Genomic DNA, 22,564 nt, shown 5'->3' on the forward strand with positions numbered 1-22,564 from the left:
ATGCTACAATTCTAGCCAGTGAGTGCTAAGAGATTAGGATTTGTTGAGCCTCCTTTGAAAATAAAAAAAAAAATTACATAGTCACAGGTTACCTGTGTCTGATTCCAGCAGAATGAATGAAAGCCGAATCAGTACATGAATGAATATATTTAAATGTCCCTTTGTACATAAAGGAAAGAGTATAGGTTCTCCCTTCACCTTCCTGTTCACCTGGCCCAGAAGATGCTAGCAATGGTTAGAAAGAGCCCTTCACCCTGTCTGAGAGGAAGGTGATTCCAAGAGGAATCAGGGGGGGAAGGGGCGTGCTGAGGCTGAAAGCTATTGGAAATCAGATGAGAGCTGAGAATTCCCGGTACAGAATACACAGGACCCTCAGCGGGGGAGTTGGGTTGTCATTCCTAAGATGGATGGTCTCTCCTCACCCAAACTCTGACCCCGGAACCAGCAACAAATGCATGTCTGCGAGGGAGAGTGTGCCAGCCCAAATTTAGTAATCTTGGACTTCTCAGGAGGCTGAGACGGATAGGCATGCTTTTCCCTGCCTGCAGCAAAAGCCTTTGTCAAAAGGGCCACTAGGAACTTATCACCTCTCCCCTCCCTTGCCAGAGAGAATGAGAAAGATGAGAAAATTCCTTGGGAAGAGACCAGGAAATGGAAGTCATCAGCTTTCACCAACAGCTATGATGACCTGTCAACCCCAGGAGGGTTCTCTGTGCTAGAATGTGTTGCCCCCAAGATGACTGGGGGGAGGGGGCTTCACCCAGACACACCTGGGTGGGGAATCCCGAAAGTGGTGCAGCTTGGGTCAAGCTTCTTAACCTCTCTGAATCTTCTTTCTCAACTTTGAGGAGTAATGACCTAAGCACTACATAGGAGGGACTCTCTAAATGTTATCCCTTCCACTTTCTGAACTTTCTTTCTGTTCTACCTTCACCCCCATCAAACCCCTACCCAGGACAAAATTAGACAACTCCTCTCAGAAATTTGCTAGAAGAAAAATTTGCACCCAGATACACCAGGTGTTTCCAGGCTAAAACTTAGAGACCCATAACCAAAATAATTATCAAAGTTCTCATTCCCCATCATTGCAAAAAAAGCCCACAGGATCTGATTAGTTTATCTTTTCAATTCCAAACAAAGCCAGATCAATAGCTTTGTTTTAAAGATGCTTGCATTTGGCTTCTCATGGCTAAGTACTTGAAATTAATCATAATCAGTTATTCCATGGGTTTTTAATTTCCAGCAGAGACACATAGCTTTGGAACCATCCGTCTTAATGGCTAGCCACTCTGAAATCAGCTGGGGCTGACATCTCTATTTAAAGAGCTCCCCTGCTCTCCCGGCCCCAGACCTTCCAAGTCTCATCTGCACATTGACATTTTATAATGCTTCTCTGTAATCACAATTTAGGCACCATAAAGAAATAATAAATAAGAACTTAGGGAGGGCATCACACATTAATTTAATAAATTTTTCAGAGAGAGAGAGAGAAACATATTCAAATTACCCTATTCACAGAAAGGTCATTTTTAAGTATCTGAAGTTTAAAAGTTTGCAAATTAAGGAGACAAACTCTAATGGTTCAGGTGTGCTTACTCATGGTTAGCCATGGAATGCTCTCAAAATTAACTTAAGGAAAGTTTGCAGATGTTAACTACTAATGGAAATTGTTTCACACATGATAACCCCATTATTCTGTCCTTCCCGTGGCTGAAAATCACAAAACGTGCTTCCATCGAGGCTGAGGTCAGTTTCACTGGTTTTGTTGAGCTGGAACTTAGGAAGCGAGTCTGGGAGGGAACCCCTGGCCGGAAGTAAAATGAACTGGTGCAAGGTCGGAAGGACCATAGGTTGCCCACCTCGCCCAGTGGTAGTGCTCAGCTCAGAGTGTAGAGGACAAGGAAAAGAGCTACCACCTACCTTCCCAGGCAATCAGGGAAGGAAAAACAGGAAAGCACGAGGTGCAATGTCCCAAGGCTTCCATGCCATTGCAGGAGAGGAAGGATGAGGAAAATGAACAACGAGTGGCTACTAGTGCCACTCCATAGCCAGTGCTTGTGCACTCGCTGTCTCTGTGCAGCCTCATAACCTCATGGAGCTGCCGTTGCCACCCCTCCTCTCACAGAGGAGCTCATCTCTGGGAAGCTGAGCCACTGCTCACCTACTAGGCGGCACAGCCTGTGTAGTTAACCATCGTAGCAACATAACCCAAAGAGGGGACAAAACACTTAAACAGGGCAGGGGGGAAGCTGTCGTGATGTCTGTCTCCCCTGGAGCGTGGTCATCGTGTGCTGAATGCAGGATGATGACGGTGAACTGGCCTCTAAGAACTGAGCTAGGCAACCTGTCAATGCCCCATGTTGGGGCCTCCCACAAGCCTGCAAACTTGTCTCTGTCATTCCCTTTACCCAGCAAGCAGGTCCCCACAACACAGAAGGTAAATCAGATTTGCAGGGAAAGAAAAAAATCCTGCTTCGTCACTGTTTTACATTATAGTTGCAGAGATAATTCGTCTCACTTCTCATCGCCAATTGACTTTGACACTTAATATTTGGGGACTCTGTTTTCCAGAACCCCCCAAAACACAGCCTTGACTTCATGGCATTTATGATTCTTAATTGAGAGACCGAGGCTTCTGAATCAGACTGCCTTTTGTCACCCAAATTATTGCCCTTTCGTTTCCACCTGTTCTATGCATTTTGTGATTCACATGCTAGGTTTTCTCCAAATCATGCTTATGCTCCATCACATGCGCCAAGACCGCCTTCCCAGCATTGCGCAGTCAGGAATCACCAGCCCCTGCCAGCTAGCCAAGGAACAGCCAGGTATTTCAACAGCTACACCAGGCCCATACACCATCATGGGGGAAAAACACTTAAATGGTGTGGGGGGGGGGAGCATTGGATAAATGAAGCAAAAATGAGAAAATCTGGTTAATGAAATCTGTAATTAATTTTTTCAATAGTATTGCAGAGGAAGAAAAGGTATTTTTAGATATTATTTCCCAGCTAAATGTAACAAATCAGAACTTCAGAAGATACATTGTCAAAAATGCCAGACCCGTGATATCAGGAACATGTCCTAAAAATGCTCCCAGCTCCCGTAAGTGGTCTGCCCTTAACAAGTCACTGGTACCCACTAAATTTCATGTAGATAAAACAGGCCTGTTGATGACAATTGTTTTGAAAATCTTGCCCCCATTTATGTCACCTGACAATTTTGGAAATTTAGACATCATAATAGCCTGATTCTGGAAGGGCCTTAGGTGTCTCTAGAATGACCTCTTATATTGTTCAGATAAGGCACAGAGAGAAGGGCCAGGAATGGAGGGAGACACATCCTGCCTAACATTCTGTACCCAGAGCACCTCACTGGGCTCAGCCGTCTGGCTGACCCTTGTTAGACTTGCCCAAGGTCAACAGCAAGTTGGTTGCAGCAGAGAGACAAGAATCTGGGGCGCCAGACTCCTGACTCCATGTCTTTGCCCACAGTGGATGTCTCCATGCAACCCTGCTGTTCAGAAGGAACCACTTGTTAGACTGGGGATTCCAAGCATAATTTGTCCTTTCAGAATCCACCCACCTTTAAGTTTTTGATACTGTTTCAGAGATTGGTAGGGAGCAAACATTTGTGCAGGAGAAAATCAAGGGATGATTCAGCTTTCTGCTCTCTTAATACCAGAGGTTGCAAACCAGACCATAGACCAATGACAGCCCATATTGCACCCACAGATGAGATTGTTTTTCTCTTGTCCTGTAGAGTGTTTTATAAAAATTGAAATTAGCATTTCACATCTAAAACTCGGGATTGCTTACATAAAAATCCAGATTTCCAGTTTCTCTCAAAAACCCCAAAGCACTGGCAACCCTGGGACCACAGTTCCACATTGCAGCAGTCAACCGTGGCTGAGGAGCCCTTGCCCTCCTAAGATGGGGTGTGTGACTCCTCTTTGCCTCTGACCCCTTCTCATTTAAGTTCACTGTCAGCCCAGGGAAACTTGCTTGAGCCTATCCAAGAAGCAAGGACCTGGTGTGCATCCAGCATAGTGGCCAATGAAGCTCCTGGGCCAGCACTTTCCAGAATTGTTGAGTGGCCACACACAGAGAGAGCTGAACAACTGAGTCCAAGACTCCCAAAACTGAGTGAGGACACCCAGAGGCAATAGGAATGTGTCTTGTCTCATCGTCTGGAAAGTTCTTGTCAAAAGCTAAGGTAGCCTCCAGATTCCCTTTGATTTTTGAAATGGCTGCAATTAGGTTTATGCACAGGAAGATGACGTGTTCCAAATGTTTATCACAAGAGCTGCCCCTCTGCCCTGCAACAGACCCCTGCATTACCTGGTACACTGAGCATTCCCCACTCAGCCCACCTAGAGAGGAGAGATCCCAGAGTTAAAGCAGTAGTGGAATTAACCAAACTTGTAGGGCAGTTTGGTTGTACATGGGTACGTGACACTGCCAAACCCTGAGCACATAGGCAGACACAGAAAAGTAAGTGGAGAAGAAAGCCCTTTTCTGACATGAGAAGAGGGCAGTAAAAATAAATTGACAACAGTGCTGCTGCCCAGGCGAGGTGGCTAACTCTCATGATGGAGACCCGGTGTCCTGGATGCGCGGTGCTCAGCAGTAGGTCATAGGACATTTAGGAAGTCGGTCCAGGTCAGAGTTTAATGCAAATGGTGATCCATCTTCCATTTCAACCAATCTTCTTCTGAGTATAGACCCAGATCCTCTGATTAACAAAAAATAATGATAATGTGATGATAATATATCACAATGAAGTGATGTAGTGATGTTAGTATAGTCATCAATAGCATTCCCTCCTCCAGGTATGAACCTCCACTACTTTTGAGCACCTACCTCCACGTCTGAGCATCCTCCAGACATTGTGATAAGACTTTAGAGGGCAGCATCTTATCTAAATCCTCATCATAATGTCACAAGGTAGATTCTATTAATCTCACTTTACCAGTAAGGTCTAGACTGAAGCTCAGAGAAATTGAATAACTTGCCCAGGGTCACACTTGCAGGTTGAAGGGACTCTTCTTCCGATACTCAAATTCAGTTCTGCCTGAAATCTGAGCCCTTACACTTTATGCTGCTACCAAAAAAAGAAATAAGAAAAGAAAAGAAAGAAAGAAAGAAAGAAAAATACACCCCAGAACATGCATGCCATAGAACTAAGTATATGTGTTCGTGAGGTCACTGGCTGTAGGGAACACCCAGAATAATTCAGGGCCATGGTTTTTCTTTTCTTTTCTCTTTTCTGGGTGCCAGGGATTGAGCTCAGGGGCACTCGGACTCTGAGTCACATCCCCAACCCTGTTTTGTATTTTATTTAGAGACAGGGTCTCACTGAGTTGCTCAGTGCCTCGCTTTTGCTGAGGATGGCTTTGAACATACAATCCTTCCTTCTGCCTCAGCCTCCTGAGCTGCTGGGATTGCGGTGTGCACCACCGCGCCAGGCCTGTGTTTTTTCTTTTTGGAAAGTTATGGTTAGGAGGCTTAGATCTAAACTTAAAATTCGGCTTACCAGCTAATGCTGGTAACCCCCTCTCCCCCCGAGGCAGGCAGATGTACAGCTCAGTTGAACTTTGGATGTTAGCCTGCTCCCACAGAACTGGCAGCCAGTCCAGCACCAGCAGACTTGATGTTCAGGGTTTATTTCCTTATTGAATAATGGAAACACTCACCCTCAGGTCAGGCGTGTGGATTAAAGGAGATTCCATTGGGCTGTTCCCACAGCCAGTGCCCACTCAGGACACCTGTGGGGTTTGAAGTTGCTAAATACTCTGTAATTCATTGCCATCTCCAGCATCTCATGAAGCCTGGCACATAGTAGGTAGTCAGTTAAAGCACATAGCACCAGCTCAAAATCAAAGTAATTGACTTCATGGAAGCCCACCCTGCCCCAGTCCCTCTAGATCCTCTGTTATGTCTCAGCCCTGAGCAAAATTAAGATTGTGGTCCTCCCAGAGCTATTTTAAATGTTGAACAATGCAGTGTGAAACTGCCACCGTGCATCCTTCACATTATCTTTGATTTTGTATTTCTCCAGATAAATGGTTTTTTTTCTTTTTCTTTTCCTTTTAATAATGAATGAAATCAGAGCAACAGTGAAAATTGGTGTATTCTAACAGACAAGATTCATTTTCATTTATTTACCAAATGTTTCATTCATCTGATTTTCTCCAGGAGCTGCAATTGGTTTTAACAGTCTTCAGAATTAGCGTGTTTAGTCATGAAATAGTTTTGAATATAGAACTGTCATTGCTTAATGAAAGTCTTAAAATATCCCTGAATACAATTTTTTGTTGGTGGTGGTACTTTGCTGCAAATTGTGATTTGTTCAGACAACAGGATTAAATTGCACTTTGTGGAAAACACCTTCCGTTCAGCCCCAGAGAGTCAGGACAGGGGCTGGGTTTGCACGACACACCCTTGTGCTCACAACACACCAGAGTCACCCACTCTGGGTTTGATGATAGTTATGCTCTTGAAATGACTAGCTGGGTTTTTAGAACAGCAGCTTAAGGAAAAAGTAAAAATTACTTTGAAATCTGAAACCATTTTTTTCATTTAAATAAGCAGAACTTGAAAGTACCTTTAGTCTGGATATCTTATGATTTCTTGTCCCTGTTATCCAAAGGTGGGTTTAGTCTCTGAGGTTGAAAATGTATTGGTGTACCTTCCTGGGGAAGAGGGTGTGGCAGAGATCACCAAACTGTTCTTCAGCATCAGCAAGAAAGGGTCTAGAATCAATGAACCTCCCCCTAACTTCTCCTTTGTAGGGTACCTAAAGGAGTCAGGTTGTGGGGGCCTTGCTGCCAGGGACTGCAGACCTCAGTCCCCCATCTTTGGGCTAAAATTCTGACTTGACCAACTTGGTTTGGGAGCAGCATTTTGGTTTGGTTTGTCCCAGTGAAAACTCAAAAAATTGCTCTGAATCTTTGTAAAAAAAGATTTCCAAGAGTTTTCTCTCGGGTCGAGCAGGGAAGGCAGTGGGAAATGCTAAAGCCACCAAAAGTACAGATTGGCCATTCACTGTGAGAGGTGGGACTGGACTATCAGGAAGGGCCCCTGCCCCATGCTCAGCTCTGCTCTTCCCCCATCCCCTCGGCAGCCAGCAGGGGCTCTGGAGACAGGAGTTTGTGTGTGTTGCCTGAATGTCTCCCCCTGATCAGCTCTCATCTCTTGGCACTCAGGGTTCTCTAAGCCTAGGAGCCATGTTCCCTTGAATAGCCAAACCTGCCCACTGTGGCCACTGCCATCTTCTCCCAGGAAGCTCAAGACCCGAGGGCTCAGCTTACCTGAGGCAGAGAATCCATTCCTCTATAGAACTGGGTCCTGAAAGCCAGGATTTTGAAACTCAAGTAGGAAATTGGCTTCCTTCTTCCAATTTGCTTTACAGAAGGAAGGATGGCAGGTGATGGAGATTCAGAGCTGGGGAGCCGTGGTGAGGCATTCCTGATTTTCCCTGATTTTCCATTTCCTATTTTTGAAGTAAGGAAGGAATCCTGAAGGGGAGGAGGCAGAACAAAGGGAAGTGATACCACTTCTCCTTGGTCATATTTGGACTCTTCAGGCTTATCACAGAAAGCTCTAGGGTCCATTTTCTTTTGACTTCTAATTAAATCATAGGACCCCAATAGCTGGTCCATGTTAGAGTAAATAAAACCTGATAATACAGGGTTTTACCTTTATTTTGTGGTCCTTCCAGTGTTTAAAAAATAATAATAAAACTATTGCCAACATTAAAAACTCATGTTATTTTATATAAAAGTAGAAGTTCAACTTCCATTGAATATCTAGAAACTGTAACAACCCTGGCCTGCCTGTCCAGCAGGACCATCCAGTAGAACTTTCTATGATAAGGAGCTGTTTATCTGTGCTGTCTAGTGTGGTGGCTGCCAGCCATATGTAACTTGGGCACTTGAGGTGGGGCACAAGTAATTCAGAGATTGAATTTTTTAAAATCTTATTTAATTTTAATTAATCTGAATTTAAATTGCCACATTTAGCTCACAGCTATTTCATTGGACAATACAGGTTTCAGACAGAGTGGCTGCCAGTGCACCCTTTGGACGGGGCATGCCCTCTGCAAACCTCCATAGTTCTTACCAAGCCTGTTCCTGTTTGCCCTGCTCCATGCCTCTCCAGCCATTAGACATTTATTAAGAGCAGAAAGTTTAAACAGGGGCTGGGGATGTGGCTCAAGCGGTAGCGCGCTCGCCTGGCATGCGTGCGGCCCGGGTTCGATCCTCAGCACCACATACCAACAAAGATGTTGTGTCCGCCGAGAACTAAAAAATAAATATTAAAAATTCTCTCTCTCTCTCTCACTCTCTCTCCTCTCTCACTCTCTCTTTAAAAAAAAAAGAAAGTTTAAACAGAGTGCTTTCTAAAAGTAAATGCACTGAAATATCTGCTACTCTCCTCATCCTCCTCTCTGCACCTTCCTCTATCTTAATTTATACATCTAGATTTACCCACAAAAGATTCACTTTCATTGAAACCCAGGATTATCATCATCAAAACCATTTCCCACCAAAGCCAAGTCCTTTCTGCATGAATTAATTTCCTTATCTCCACGATTCCCTCCACTCAGCCTTGCAAATAACTTACACAAAGTCAACTGGATGGGAACATCACTCCAGTAGCTGGACTTGTCTCCACAGAAATGTGGCCGTCAGTTAAGGAAGCAAGCCCTCTGACCCCTGCAAGCTGAGCCAGGTAGCTGTAGACAGAGAGAAAGAAATCTGCACAACTATTTTCACATGCTGCACAGTGGGGGCTGGTTGCAACTTGGAGAGTTTGGCCAGCTGTCCTTCCTTTGTGCAAAGCTGGGAAAATCTGGACATCCATGACCACTTTCCCTGGCATTTAAACTGCTCCCAATTCAATAATACCAATGTAGTCAGCACCAACCCTGCTGGACTTGGAGAGTGGAACTATGAACTAGGAAGACCTGAGGTCAAGTGATTCCACCACTTCATTTTAAAAGAAAGAAACTCCCCCAGAAAAGTTCAGTGACTTGCCCGTAACCATAGGAAAATTTCATGGAAGACCCAAGCCAGAAAACAGGCCTCTCCGCTCTTTATCTAGCAGCATTCACTGCTGCCTGACTGTCCTCTGTATTAGCAGACAGGAAACAAAAATTAGTGAAGCCAGGCTTTATGTCCTGTCTGTGCCAGCGGCCCTTAATCCCCAGTGTTTTGCCAAAGGGAACATTTTGCATTCAACTTGAGGACAGCATCCTGCATTTATAAGGCCTTCCGGGTATGTGGCCCAGCCTGGGGGATGACCACCCAGTGCCCTAACAGGTTACTGCTCAGTCTGAGGTCAACTTGGAGAAGGAATCCAAGCTACCAGGGGTACCTAGAGACCCCGTAAGTAAGTCCTGTTTAGGAGTCCTGCTGGGCCAAGGTACAAATGACACCCAGCTCCCTGTGAGAGTACCTCCCTTGCAAGTGTCAGAGGGTAAAGCAAGACCTCTCTGGCATCTCAGCCCAAGAGCAGAAGCTGCAGACACCACCCTGTGCAGGTTTTCTGCCGCAGTTCTGTGGGGCTCTGTTCCCAACCTGCCTGGAGTGACAGTCTTCCTTCATACACAGACACTTTCTCCAGGCCCTTTGTCACCAAGGGATGATAGTTCAGGGGAAAACTGTGGAATGATTGTTGATTGTTTAAAGATAGTGGATTGGAATAGTGGGTTCCTGAAGTGCATCTCAGCTGGCAGTGGCTTTCAGGACACACAGTGCCAAAGGAAGGCTTTAGCCACACTTTACCAGCATGCCACCGAAACGCTCTCATTATCTTAACAGATTTAACTTTGGGATTCAAATTGCTAGTTCTTTTGGTTCAGGCCACAAAAATGTACCTGCAAGCCAAACCCAGCCTCCAGGCGGTTCACCTGTGGGTTTTGTTTCTTAAAGTGAATTAGTTTCCAATATTAAAAAACCAGGAGACTTCCTATGAAATTCTAGACGTCTCACTTTCTCCTTGTGGGGTGGGGCAGGAAGAGCTGGCTACACTGCACCCACGTTCCAGCTTAGCACAGTTTCTAGGAATGAGAAGTGACTGGTCCATTGAGGAAGGCTGTCTGCTAGGTTCCTACACAGCCCACTTATGTGACAAGCCTCCCTTTGTAGACAGCTGAGCCCATGCCCCTGCATCAGCCCAGAAGGCTACTCTTAGTGGAAATTTATTTTTCTCAAAAGATGTCAAAAACATGACCCTTCATGTTTTGAAACTCACCAAACCAATTCAGTAAATATTTATCATGCCAGACACTGGGCCAGGCTCTGCCTAAACAAAGCACAACCAGGTCTTCTGCCCTCGTCCCAATAGCGCTGCATTGGTGGGCGCTCGGCGTGCATGTCAGGGAGTGTTCAAAAGCTTCACCCTCCTTCCTCGATTACCAGGCAAGGCACCCAGGGAGCGAGAGGGATATTGTCTGTTTTTTTTTCCCTTCTTAACTACAGACTCACCTGTCTAGTTGGAGGCCACTCTTTCCTCCTCGACCCACTGTGGGTATCTTGGCGAGCTGGAGTTACCTGGTTTCCAATAGTTCAGTAGACAAGATTGCCCAGGCTCCCACCCTGTAGACGGTGAAAAAGAATTGTAGGATCCAGGCCCCTCCTTCATGTTGGCATGGGACGACACTTGAACGGTGGAGTCACCACTAGGCACTCTGTGTGACCGTCTCAGTGGATAAGGACTTCTCCCCAATCAGGGCTCCAGAAACACAGGCGCATGGTAAATGATTATGCAGTCGAGGGTCCGAGCCATGTGGGAGTTGAGGACTCTTTTGATCTTCCATTTTATACACTTTTTAGAAGCATCTTTTCTCTCTCTCTCCTTCAACACCAAGGCTCTGCTCAGTGGGTGGAGACGGGTTTGTGCCTGTCATAATGTGAATATATAATGAAGGAAGAGCGGAAGACAAGTCCTTTTGTTAAGGAATCTGTAGCATCAAAGGCCCACATCAGCAACTGATTGTTTTTATTTATTTCTGTAGGTTTTACATGACACCTGGAGGCCATTTAAAAGCCGTGAGAGCTATGTGTTTAAAAATAATGCTCACCCGGTGCCAAATCACTTTAGAGTCGGGAACAAATATTGAGACAAAAACCCCAGCTGTTATTGCTTTGGCTGCTAATTTGAGGTGTCACACGAGAGCCCGACTGCTATCCGTCAGTGAGCAAGGCCCCTCGCGAGGTCGTTATGTTTCCTAACAGTTGAAAGCGATGGCTCATCAGCATGGCATTGGTTGTTTTCATTATGTGCCCACACGATGGTTATGAGCTTTAATTTAAACGACCCATGGGGACATCAAGGAACTCGAAATGTGCAGCACCCAGGACCCTTCAGGAGGGAGAGCAGGTGACAGATGGGTGAGAGGTGGCTTCCCACTCTCATTTCTCCTGCCTCCCTCCTGTTCCTCCTGCCCCGCCTGTCCCCGGGGATCCGTTTCGCCCACTCTAAACAGCCAACAATGGACTTTGCTTAAAGAACAGATCTGGTTCTTGGTTCTTCAGCATATTCTTAAAAATCCCACCGACCCATCCAACAGCAAGGGCCATGGGGGCTTCGGGAAATATCAACTAGTTGGCAAACCTTGACTTTCTTAGGCTTTGAGACACAGTTATCCTTCCTTCTGTGTGGCCTCTACCACCATCCTCATGGCCCAAGCTGAGTCTTCTGCTCCTGGCACAGGATGGAGTTGTGTGATGTCATTGTCTCCAAGCAGGCTGGGCATCGAGCCCAATGCCCCCACACCCACATGGTTCGTGAGATTGGTTGGGTGAAGTCTGCCTAAAGGTATTTCTATAAGAGGCAGGTTTTTGTTGTTGTTTGGGGGTTTTCGTTTGTTTGGTACCAGGGATTAAACCCAGGGGCACTCGACCACTGAGCCACATCCTCAGCCCTATTTTGTATTTTATTTAGAGACAGGGTCTCACTGAGTTGCTTGGTATCTCGCATTTGCTGAGACTGGCTTTGAACACACAATCTTCCTGCTTCAGCCTCCTAAGCCACTAGGATTACAGGTGTGTGCCCCTGTGCCTAGCTATAAAAGGCAGTTTGTATAATGCTTAATAATATAAGTCCTGGTATTACATCTCCCAGGTTTGAATATTGTCTCATAACTCTATAGCAGTGTGAGCTAAGCAGAATTCATTGATCTTGCTGGGCTTCCAAAAGGAAATAACAATAGAATCTCAGGGTTATATATAGAGAGAGAATTAAATGAGATAATGTGTGGAAAGTGCCCAGCCATGCTGGCACCTAAGAGAAATTTCATTTCTCTTGCCCTGTCTGAGCCAAGCAAGAAGTAGGGGCAGCAGGGAACCCCTCCTCCCCATTTAGGTTCATACACTGCTGGCCCCCCTCCATTTCTCCTCTCCCGATGCCAGCAGTTAGATACCGCCCGCCAGGCCAGGCCCTCTCTACCCTCAGCTGCTCTTCAGGAAGGACTCTGCCTACTTCAGTGTGTCCTCTCCTCTGAATCGAATATAGGAACTCTTGGAGGTGATTCTGCCTCTCAAGGTTGGAGTGTTGGCTTTGGACACTCACCTGTGTAATGACAAGTCGGAACATGACCAAGCTCACTTGAAAAAGAGATCCTATTGCCATGGCTGCTGATGACTCACAGAGTCTTCTTGGGGACCATCAAGGAGGGAGCCACCTTGCCTATCTAGCCGTGGGGAGAATTCACCCTGTCTGAGACAGGGAATGAAGAGTTTCTCACCTGAGGAGCCTGGGTCCTCACTGTGTGGGGGAAGAGGCGGGTTTCCAAGAGTACCTAGGGGGGTTGGCACACTGGGAGGCTACAGTGGCAACCATGGCAGATGCCTGCTTTTGCAATTATGTGATACATGCTCGCAGATAATACTGTTGCATTAGAGCCAATTACATGGTGTTATGGACACACAACACGCAGATTACACCCAGAGCCAAGAAAGCACAGTGATAAAGCGGTGGCCTAATCAGGGAAGACAGAGGGAAATGTCAGCCTCATTAAGGTTGCCAGGGTGGCATGGCTAGAGCTGGTCGCAGCCCCTCCGCATGCAAGATGGCTGTCTCAAGTGATGCAAGAGAAGCACACCTTGGCACTCAGCAGAGAGCAGTGGGGACAGGGAAAGAAGCCATGTTGAAGCTCTGCAGGGTGGTTCCAGCCACCTCTTTTAAGGACTGCCCGCCACCTCAGAACTCCAGCCTCTTCCTGAGTGGGAAGATATTGTGCCACTATCAACAAGAAGGCCTTGGGACCCAGTGCAGCAGGGGCACCCTCCTGCTCTCCTCTGCACTTGTGGAAAGATTCTTTTCTCAGCATTTTCTAGGTCTGTGCATGAGGGTCCTCTGGGTGGCCATTAAAACACACAGGGCTGGGGCATTCTGATGCAGGGGCCTTGGTGGGGCCTAGCAAGGCCTCTCTGATATCAAGGTGAAGCTTGGCACACCACTGCCCAAGTTCACTCCACACCCAACCTGGCATAGATTCACAGGCCCTATCTCTTGTACCAGTTCTGACTCTATCCTGGTATCGAAGGTTGGGCATGGTGGGAACCTGGGGTGGTGGCCCAGGTGTGAATTTTAGAGTCTGACAGCTTGCGTTTGAAACCCAGCTTTCCTACTTGCCACATGAGGTTTCCTGAAAATGTGTTTTTGTTTTTGTTTTCTTGTTGATTTTAAGTTTTGAAAGACTCTGTTGGCATCTGCTCATCTCTCAGAACAGTTACGACTGGTCACATGTCACACTTACTCCCTGGCAAAGGCAGAACTTGAACAGCCCAGTTCTAGAGCAGCCAAGGGCTAACCAACATTTTCTATATAAAGTCAGAGAGTAAATGTTTCAGGCTTTGCTGGCCATACGGTTTCTGCCGTAACTACTCAGCCATTGTCACACAAGAGCTACGACAGACAGCATGGAAATAAATGGGTAAAACTTTATCGACAATTACAGGCTACATGGCCTGGGGTCTGGTCTGTGGGCAGCACGTACCCAGTCCCTGGAGCTGACCATTATCTGCACCGCTGCCTTGTACACTCACCATGGCCGGGATCCCTTGTCTTGCCCTGGCACCCAGGTGAGCAGTGAGCAACATGAACCAGAGCCAGCTCTTCCCTGACACAAAGGTTGAATCTGTGCACTCCAGGAGCAGGGATAAGTACACTAACCCTCAGTGGCCTAGGAAAAAATATTGGTCCAGCTTTCTAGTGCTCACCACCAAGAAAGAATGGATGCATTGCTAGGAGTGGCATTGTCCTAATGGATCATTTTAATATGGGAAATAATCACTTTGTACGTCAGTTATGTATATTCCAATCATGATAAAGCAAAAGGCAACTGGACAGTATAACAGTCAAATTTAGCCTCCATATAAATGCGTATTTATAAACAGCAGGAAATTTATAAGACAGAAATAAGAGGTAGGTATACTATCTTTTCCACCACATAGGGAGGAGAATTGACTTTATTTCTAGTTAATGCTGAAATGCACATTCAGTACCTTTCAAAGATACAAAAATACTGGACAGTCCTGAAATTTACAGAATTAATTTGACCCAGAACTTGTGCTTGAAACCTGATGGAAAATGCTGAATGAAGAGTATTTACTTAGGATAAATCTGCCAACTACTGCCTGGATAATTGGGGAGGGAGGCATGTTTTCTCAAAATATGTCCAGATGAGAAGAATGAGGTCAAAGGAAGACTCTGAAACTGGAAAAGCTCCTCCTGAGGATGGAGGTAGATAAGATGAGGTGACGAGGTGACCCCTAACTTAGCATGGACCAGGGATCCAATGGAGAGGTGGGATAGTGTCACTGTTGGAACAAACCTTTTTTCTATTTGCTAATTCCCAACAAGGTTTATAAACTGAGAGGCAACAGAACAGTTTGTGCAGGTGTTTCCAGTCCCATGTGGATATGACAGGAAAGATCTGGATGGAGTGACAGGCTTATCCTAGAACAGGAGACAGTGGGTAGAAATCAGGGAGAAATATGTAGAGAACCTTAGCCTCAAATTTGCTCATCTTTAAAATGGGGAGAATCAGCCGACTATACGTATCAAATTAGACCAATGTGAAACTATGTTATAAAGTACAGGACTGAACCAGCCCAAGTCACCAGAATCATTGTTGATGATCATTGAGAGTCCACGGGGGCACTGCTGTGTACTAAGTGCTTTATATATACTTTTGCAAGGGTTTTGTGGTCAGCTGGGTAATGGGTCCCAAATATGTCCACATCTCATTCCTGGGACCTATGAATGTTATATTCAATGGCAAAAGGGACCTTGCAGATGTGACTAAAATTAAGGCTCCTGAGAGGTAAGATTATCCGGGAGGCTATAAATGCAATCACCAAAGTCTTTATAAGATGGGGCAGGAGATCATAACAAGTTCACTGGAGGATGGAGTGACCCAGAAGAGTCATGGTTCAGGGTATGAGTGACCTCTACAAGCTGCAAAAGGCAAGGAAACCGAGGCTTCTCCCTGATGCCACTGGAAGAAACAGCCCCAAGAACCCACTTGGGACAATGACCTCCAGGTTGTAAGACTTCAAACTTAAGCCACTAAATTCATGGTCCTATGTTACAGCAGCGAGAGGAGACAGATACAGACCTTGCTCCTGGAGTCAGACTGGCTTGAATTTAAATCTTGGCTCCACCACCTGTTTCATTCTTCATTCATGGAATGGAGATATCAGAATTCCCTCCTTGCGGGGTGACGAGAGGAATTGAATGAGATGGGGTGGTGGAGCTCCTTTAGCCAGAGCCCGTCTATAATATACAAGAAGCTCTCTGTTAATGTTGGTAACTATTAATATCATCTCACTTAATCACCACAAAAGCTCTCTGAGGTCAGGGTTGTCATCATCTCCCTGTTATAAGGAGGAAACTTAGGTGTAGAGAGTGACCATGATGACATAGGCTGTAAGTGGCAGAGTCAGAATCTAAACCAAGGCCCGTCCGTGCTCAGAACTCTGCACTGGGGATATGACAGTTCCTCTGCTGAATGCCAGCTGCTCAGGCACAAAACCACAAAGAGTACAATGCTCTCTTCATGAGCAAAAGCTTCCAGGGGCTAGAAATAAAATAAATCTATTTCTTAGGGAAACAGAAGCTGTAGCTGCGAGAGAGATCCGTGTCTAAGAGGTTAGCCACCCTCTGACATCTCTGGGTTGGCCAGCCCCAAGCTGCAAATCATGAAAGTCTGAATACTGTGTTTAGTCATTTTGGTTCTGGAATAATTGCTATTATCGTAAATGTTTTATGGCTCTCATTATGGCTCACATTTAAATATCAGTGTAGTAATACATTAATAAGTCATCACTGCCAGACCACTGCCAGACGCAGTTCAGTCGAAGCCCATGTATAACTGTACCATGTATTCAGTTCATTAGGGCTGGGCTGCGAACTCCCCCTGATGGTAAGCAACATGGTCCAGAAGAAGCCCTGTCTCTTCAAAGGCTTCCTATTCCTTGCCTTTGAGAGACAAGGAGATGCTCAGATTTTTGTCTGGTAGTCAGTCAACAAACCTATCTAAGTATTGCCCAAGTGTGGAGGCTAGAACTCTGATGTGGACAGAGAAGAAATGAGAGCCTCCGATCTGCCCTGGAGGCCTTCCTAATCCTATGCGGCAGAGTCTGGTCTGATGGGAGTGATGAATATCTCTGCACTGTCTGATGAGATAAGGTTTCCCGAGTGCACAGAGACAGGATGGATGTCCCTTCCCCCCACCCACACACACAGAAAAGATGAGCCACACAAGCAAAACAGCTAAATAGGTTCAACTTCATAAAAGTCAACTCTCTGCACAGGCAGAGTAGCACAGTCACAGAATAGGCAGAAGCAAGCCATGTAAATTAGGTCCGCCTGTTCCTCTTACCATCCTGCATCCTAACACAGGGACAGACATGTGGTAGGTGCACAGTGAACAATGAGGGAGGGTCACGAATCAAGTGCTATGCCTCTGGGTAAGCAGACCCTCTGAGTCTCATTAGCCAAGCAAATGACAAGTAGACCAGGTGGGTTAGAGGAACCATCTGGGGTGGGGGCATGTGAGTATTGGAATCCTGCTCTAAACTACAGTCATAAGGAGCTAAAGAAAGAATCTGTGCAGGGACCCATGGGTGGGTGGGGTGAGCATGGGGGCTACTATGTGCTCAGTGGAGCTCTGTTTCTATTTCTGTAGAGGTTGGGGTAGGGGATAGAAATGACCAGGACAGGACTAGATTCTCCCCACTCTTTTAGTAACAGTGGCCTGTTCACTGAGCACATACTATATGCTGAGCCTTTCCCAGTCTGTAAGTGCCTGCCTCCTTCCACAGATGAAGAATTTGTAGATAAGTGATGTTACTAACTTGCCCAAGACTGCACTACTAGGGAATGGCCAGACTCAATTTGAACCACGTCTGAGCCAGGCCTTGGGGCTATAGTCATGCACAACATAGAAAATACCCCACCTTTGGAGAGCTTATGCTTGTAGAGGGCACTTAGGGGGAAGATGTTATGTTTACCAAGTGGCCAGTGCAGAAGTCACATAACCAATGAAACTTCCAAAGGAAGGCCCCTTCCTGGGCCAGTGGGGACCTGTGTGGGCCCAAGAAAGGATGAGAGGAGTTGGGCTGATGAGAAAAGAAGTCTGATGTGGCCCTGGAGAGAAAGAGAAAGGGAGGGCACAGGAGCAGGTGGCCACCATCATGGTAGTGAGAGGTGTGTCCAGCTTTTGCTCTCAGGTGCAACGAGGCAGGTGGGGGGCCCATGGATTGTGGCCTCTCTATTAAGGAGTCCCTGAGTGCGCGACCTGAGATGGCCCCTGCTGCTAAGTGCTGCAGGCCTCTGCCCATGGCCTCCTTGGCTGCCCTGTTCTCCTGGGCTTCATAATAGTTCCCCAGACGGGTAAGGCTGGCAGTGCTCGCCTGTAGCCCGACTTCATTCCTCAGCAGTCCCACTCTGTCCCTCCTCACACCTTTCCTTGTGCAAAAGTCCTGGTCACTGTAGGAGCCCCAACTGTGGTCATGAGCAAGATGGAGGCGAGTCAGTCTATGTCCCCATGGAGCTCACCAATGCACTTGAGATGAGATGTGCTTGCAGATGCCTGGGAAGTGCAGGAAAACCTGTTCATATGGCATCATGTGTGAGTAGATGGAATGTGGACCCGACAAGGAACAGAGCAGGAGAGGGCAGGGTTCAGCCACCTGCAGCCCTAGCTGCTAGGGTGAGGTTGCTGGAGGTTACTCACTTCTCTGTGCCCCTTAGCCTCCGACACCAGCATAACGTCCACTCTGTGGGTCTGTGCGTTATAGGCAAAATGCCACGAATCTGTTTCCTTCCCTAAAAGAGGACATGCAACTGGCTGGGTCCACAGTAGGATCAGGAAAGGGTGTCATTGCTCACAGTGGACAAGCCAGTGCTATAGGAGAACAGCAGGAGGAACCTGGGGAATAAGGAAGTCAGCAGAGTCTCTCATCAGCCAGAGATCTGTCCCTTGTCTCCAGCTGCCCTGATGATTGGCTGGTGGCTGTTGACTGTTGGTCCAGCCCTGCCTTCTGTGACATTTCAATGCCCCCATCTTGCTCCTCATTGACCTCTTCCTTTCCCTCTGTCTCCACAGCACCCTCAATAACAACAACATTAGCCGCATCCTGGTCACGAGCTTCAACCACATGCCGAAGATCCGGACTCTGTGAGTACAGGTCCCAGGTCCCCGCTCCTCACCTGCCTGTCCCCTACCTACTGCCAAAGCTCAGCTCTCTAGTTGCCGATGACACCTGTCAGCTAGCCCGGGCAGACAGTTCCTATATTCCAATGTCTCCTGCTATTAACTAAGGGGTGAGATGGTGAGGGAGGATGGATGCAGGGAAGGGTCACGGTGTCACCCAAGACTCTGAACCACCATTCTGCACCAGACGACTCATTTCTGTCATCTTGAGCCTGTGGGAATTCTCCCTGTACTGTGCTTGTTCTGTTTTCTCACCTTGATTTTAAAAAGTTGTTAATTGTCCTTTGTCATAGAACATGCAGAACGGTGATGTCATGATTCACATTGCTTAGCTAATGTCATGTGCCATGAGCAGTTCTGTTGTATTGCCAGTGGCTGTTTTCCCATCTGGGAATGGTGGAAGAGAAGGAGTCTTTGTCCCTTCTCTCTATCCCACCAAGAAAGATCCTACCCACTGCATCCTCCAGCTCACCTGCTCCCTGGATGATAATCTGATATTGAGATGCACTGACTTGGTCCTTTATCTTTAAGACCTCCCATAAGGTGTGCATGCAAAGCAAATCTCCCCTGTGATGTCCAGAACTGAAAGCAGTTCTAGAGGCTGAATTATGTGGAAGTTCCCCTCAACTCTCAGCCAGAAATCCCTTCATAGGTTTCTCTGCAGATGGGCTCAGTTGCCCTTTCCAAAGAGCTTCATGCTTAGTGCTTGCTCTGTGTTAGTGGAGGCTCAGTGGCACTTGCTTGGCAGCCTCAGGGGGAAGCCAGCTCCTGGGAGCTTTCAGCCAGTGCATCTGGGGCCAAGGCAAAGTGCTAGAATTCCTCCTCTATAAACAAGGGCGATGATGAGGATTGGGTGGCTTTACATGTGCATAGCACCTAGCATATGCTAGAGAGTAAATGATATAAATGATAACATTAGCATCACATTATTTATCCAGACATCTAGAACATTCCAAACAACCAGCTTATCTATGACCCCAAGCATCATGGAATACATGAGATTCCAAAATTCATAGAGTGGGGTCCTTTGGACTAGCAGCATCAGCAACCTGAAACTTGTTACAGAAGCAGATCTCCAGGCCCCACCCCAGACCTGTGGGAAGATCCCGCAGTGTGTTTTAACAAGCCCCCCAAGAGATTTTCACGCTCTATATCGTGAGAGCCGTGAGAATGTTCATGAGAACGTGATCTCACCTCAGGTGAGGATGAAGCAAAGGCCAGTGGGGCACTTTACAAGGAAGCAGAGCAGAGCCCCTCAGAAGGGGACAGGATTTGGAGTCAGGCTGACCTGGGTGGAAATGCAAGCTCTGCCACTTCCTCTCTGTGCTTCAAGGAAAGTGGGTTAATAAATGCTCACCTCATTGTCATTATGAGAATGAAATACACTTTAATACATGAAGGGCTTGGTGCATGGTGTGCACACACAAATACTAGTTATTGTAAAGAACACAACAATTTGATGTCAGCTCCATCTTTTCTCTCCAAATTCTTCCCTTAATCACACAATAGCAAAACTCAGCCAGGAAAATTTGTCCTTTTCACAACCACTTAAAATGGGATGGTACATTCATAGAATTTTAAGGAGAAGCCAGTTGGTCTTCAAAGATCTCTTCAAAGTCCCCTGCAAACCACAATTGAGCGGGGGAAATGTGTAGCCCAGGGCTCCCAGGCAAGGAGCCAAAAGTGAATCTCCGGACACTGGGCCTGCGTCACCTCAGACAAGTGGGTGCATGGAAGAAAAATGACTCTCACCTGCAGAAAGCAGCAGCCCAGCTCCTGGGGAGTCTTCCTCTGTGATTTATACTTTCCATCTTTGTGATTTTCAGTTGAGGAGCAGCAATAATGGGAGTTTGCTGGTTCCATGGGAGTTGGGGCAGGTGGTTAGGCTTGGACCTTAGGTACTTGTTTAGGGTGCACTGGGAGGAGGCAAGGGAGGGACAGTTTTATCTCCTTGTTTCTCTTGCCATTCTTCTCCATAGTCCTGAACATTCGTCTCTGAGTTCAGATCAATCAATCAATCTTGTCTGCTCTCTTTGCTTCCTGCCTGCTGCCATTTTCTCTTTAGTTTAATTTCAGAGATGGCTCTGTATAGAACTCCCTGGAGATGAGCTGACTAATCCCCCTTCGCTGTAATTAAAGAGTTGGGGGGTGGGGCTGGTGATGGTGGAGGAGGGAGGAGGAGAGAGGAAGGAAGTCATAAATGGGATTTCCAAAGGAAAGCTTTTATATTGAATTCAGAAAGCCACATTTTATAGAAAATGAACACTGACCCTCTCTAAAAGGATTTGCTGGAAATTTAATTTAGCGTCTGTGGCTAAAAGGCACCTTTTGTAAATTGGTATTTGTATTCATTCACCTTATGTTCTGCAAAGGTAGTCTCATCAACGTGGAATATGACGTGCCCATTGGTAAAAGGCTACAGAATGGCGTGTAGGAAGCACCTAGTCTCCTGGATGCCTTGGCATCTGAAGAAGAAATCGTAGCCTTGTAGAGGAGGGCCACAGGTTGGGAAGGGTCTGCAGTCTGGAGCTAGTCTCCCCGGAGTCTCAATGATAGCACCCATTCACCCCATGGTTAACCATGTGCCAGGCCTGGTGCTAAGCACTTTCCACTTCGATCCTCACAGGACCCTAGGAAGGAAGCATCATTAACTCCCCCACCTTATAGCTAATACCACTGAGGTCCAAAGTTAAATCACTGCCCAAAGTTTGAAGGCACAGAGCCAACATCAGACTTGGGCAGTCTGACATCAAAGCCTGAGCTCTTACAGTCAGCAGGAACAAACGCAGAACAGGTGAGCAGAGGAGGAGACCAGAGCTCCCACAGGCCCCACAGCTGATGGAGCCCACCATCCCTCAGGCCACCACCATCACAACCCACCAAACTGTTGAAAGGAATTGAAATTATTTCTCTCCTCAATTAAGAGGACTAGAACTACTAGCAATGTCCGAGCTCAAGTTTTATGATCGTCATAATTATTTTTCTTTTAATAGTAGTATTTTGGGTGTTATTGCTGAGTTTGATCTCCCAAACATGACAAGAAGGCGGCTTGAGAGAATCTCCTGGCACTTTCAGTGGGTACTCTTCCTATGGGAGGGGACGGAGCTTGTCCTCTGCCCTGGCTTTTGACAAGAAACTTTGCATGGCTTCCACGTGGGCTCAGGGAGTTCAGTAGAGAACTCCCTAGAGAGGAGATTGGGAGGGGAGGAATTCCTAGGACACAGGGCTTGGAATACCTGTAGCAAGGTCAAGAAGAGAGGCAGCTTACTTCCAGCCAGGGTTGAGAAGAACCAACCCAGGATAAGCTGCCAAGAGGGAAACACTGACATGTTGGTTGTCTCAGAAGTTAATCAGCTCAGGAAGGAGCTGACTTACCCAAACCTCATTTTTGTTGTCCTGTTGATCTCTTACCCTCAATTGGACTTGACGGGAACTTGTTCTCATTGATCCGCCTCAGGGACCGTGCTCGTGGCCTCCCAGTGAATCCCCTCAGCCTTAGCATCCATACCTTGCTGCCAAATAAGGCGACTGCCTGTCCACATGAAAGCCAAGCTAATGAAATGGTTCTGAGTCAACCGGCACACTTCAGCCTGCACTGTCCCCGCAGCCTGCCCTGTGTCCCACCTTGTCCCACGGCTACCAGTTCCCTGAGCAGCATTGATACCTGGTGGGAGCTTCCTGGCCTTGGGATCCCCTCCTCTCCAGCCTGCCTTTTAGGAAATAGTTACCAGCTGAAAGTGCCCTGCCATACCTTCCCTCGCTCTAAGCACCGAGAGATCATGCTCACGGTTAGACACAGGTCTTGTTTTTCCTCCTGGTGTTGAGGTCCCCCTAT

At 46.8% G+C, this 22,564-nt stretch overlaps 1 protein-coding gene across 1 annotated transcript in view; it reads left to right on the plus strand.

The window, feature by feature from the left end:
• Positions 1-22,564, plus strand: part of SLIT3 (slit guidance ligand 3) — a 575,787-nt gene that overhangs the window by 425,194 nt on the left and 128,029 nt on the right. Inside the window, exon 7 of the mRNA XM_081292656.1 lies at positions 18,622-18,693. Within this exon, the coding sequence (XP_081148782.1) occupies positions 18,622-18,693 (72 nt within the window). The remainder of the gene's footprint in view (positions 1-18,621; positions 18,694-22,564) is intronic.

The sequence above is a fragment of the Spermophilus citellus genome (genome assembly GCF_964194105.1).
Source record: "Spermophilus citellus genome assembly, chromosome: 1".
NCBI lineage: Eukaryota > Metazoa > Chordata > Mammalia > Rodentia > Sciuridae > Spermophilus > Spermophilus citellus.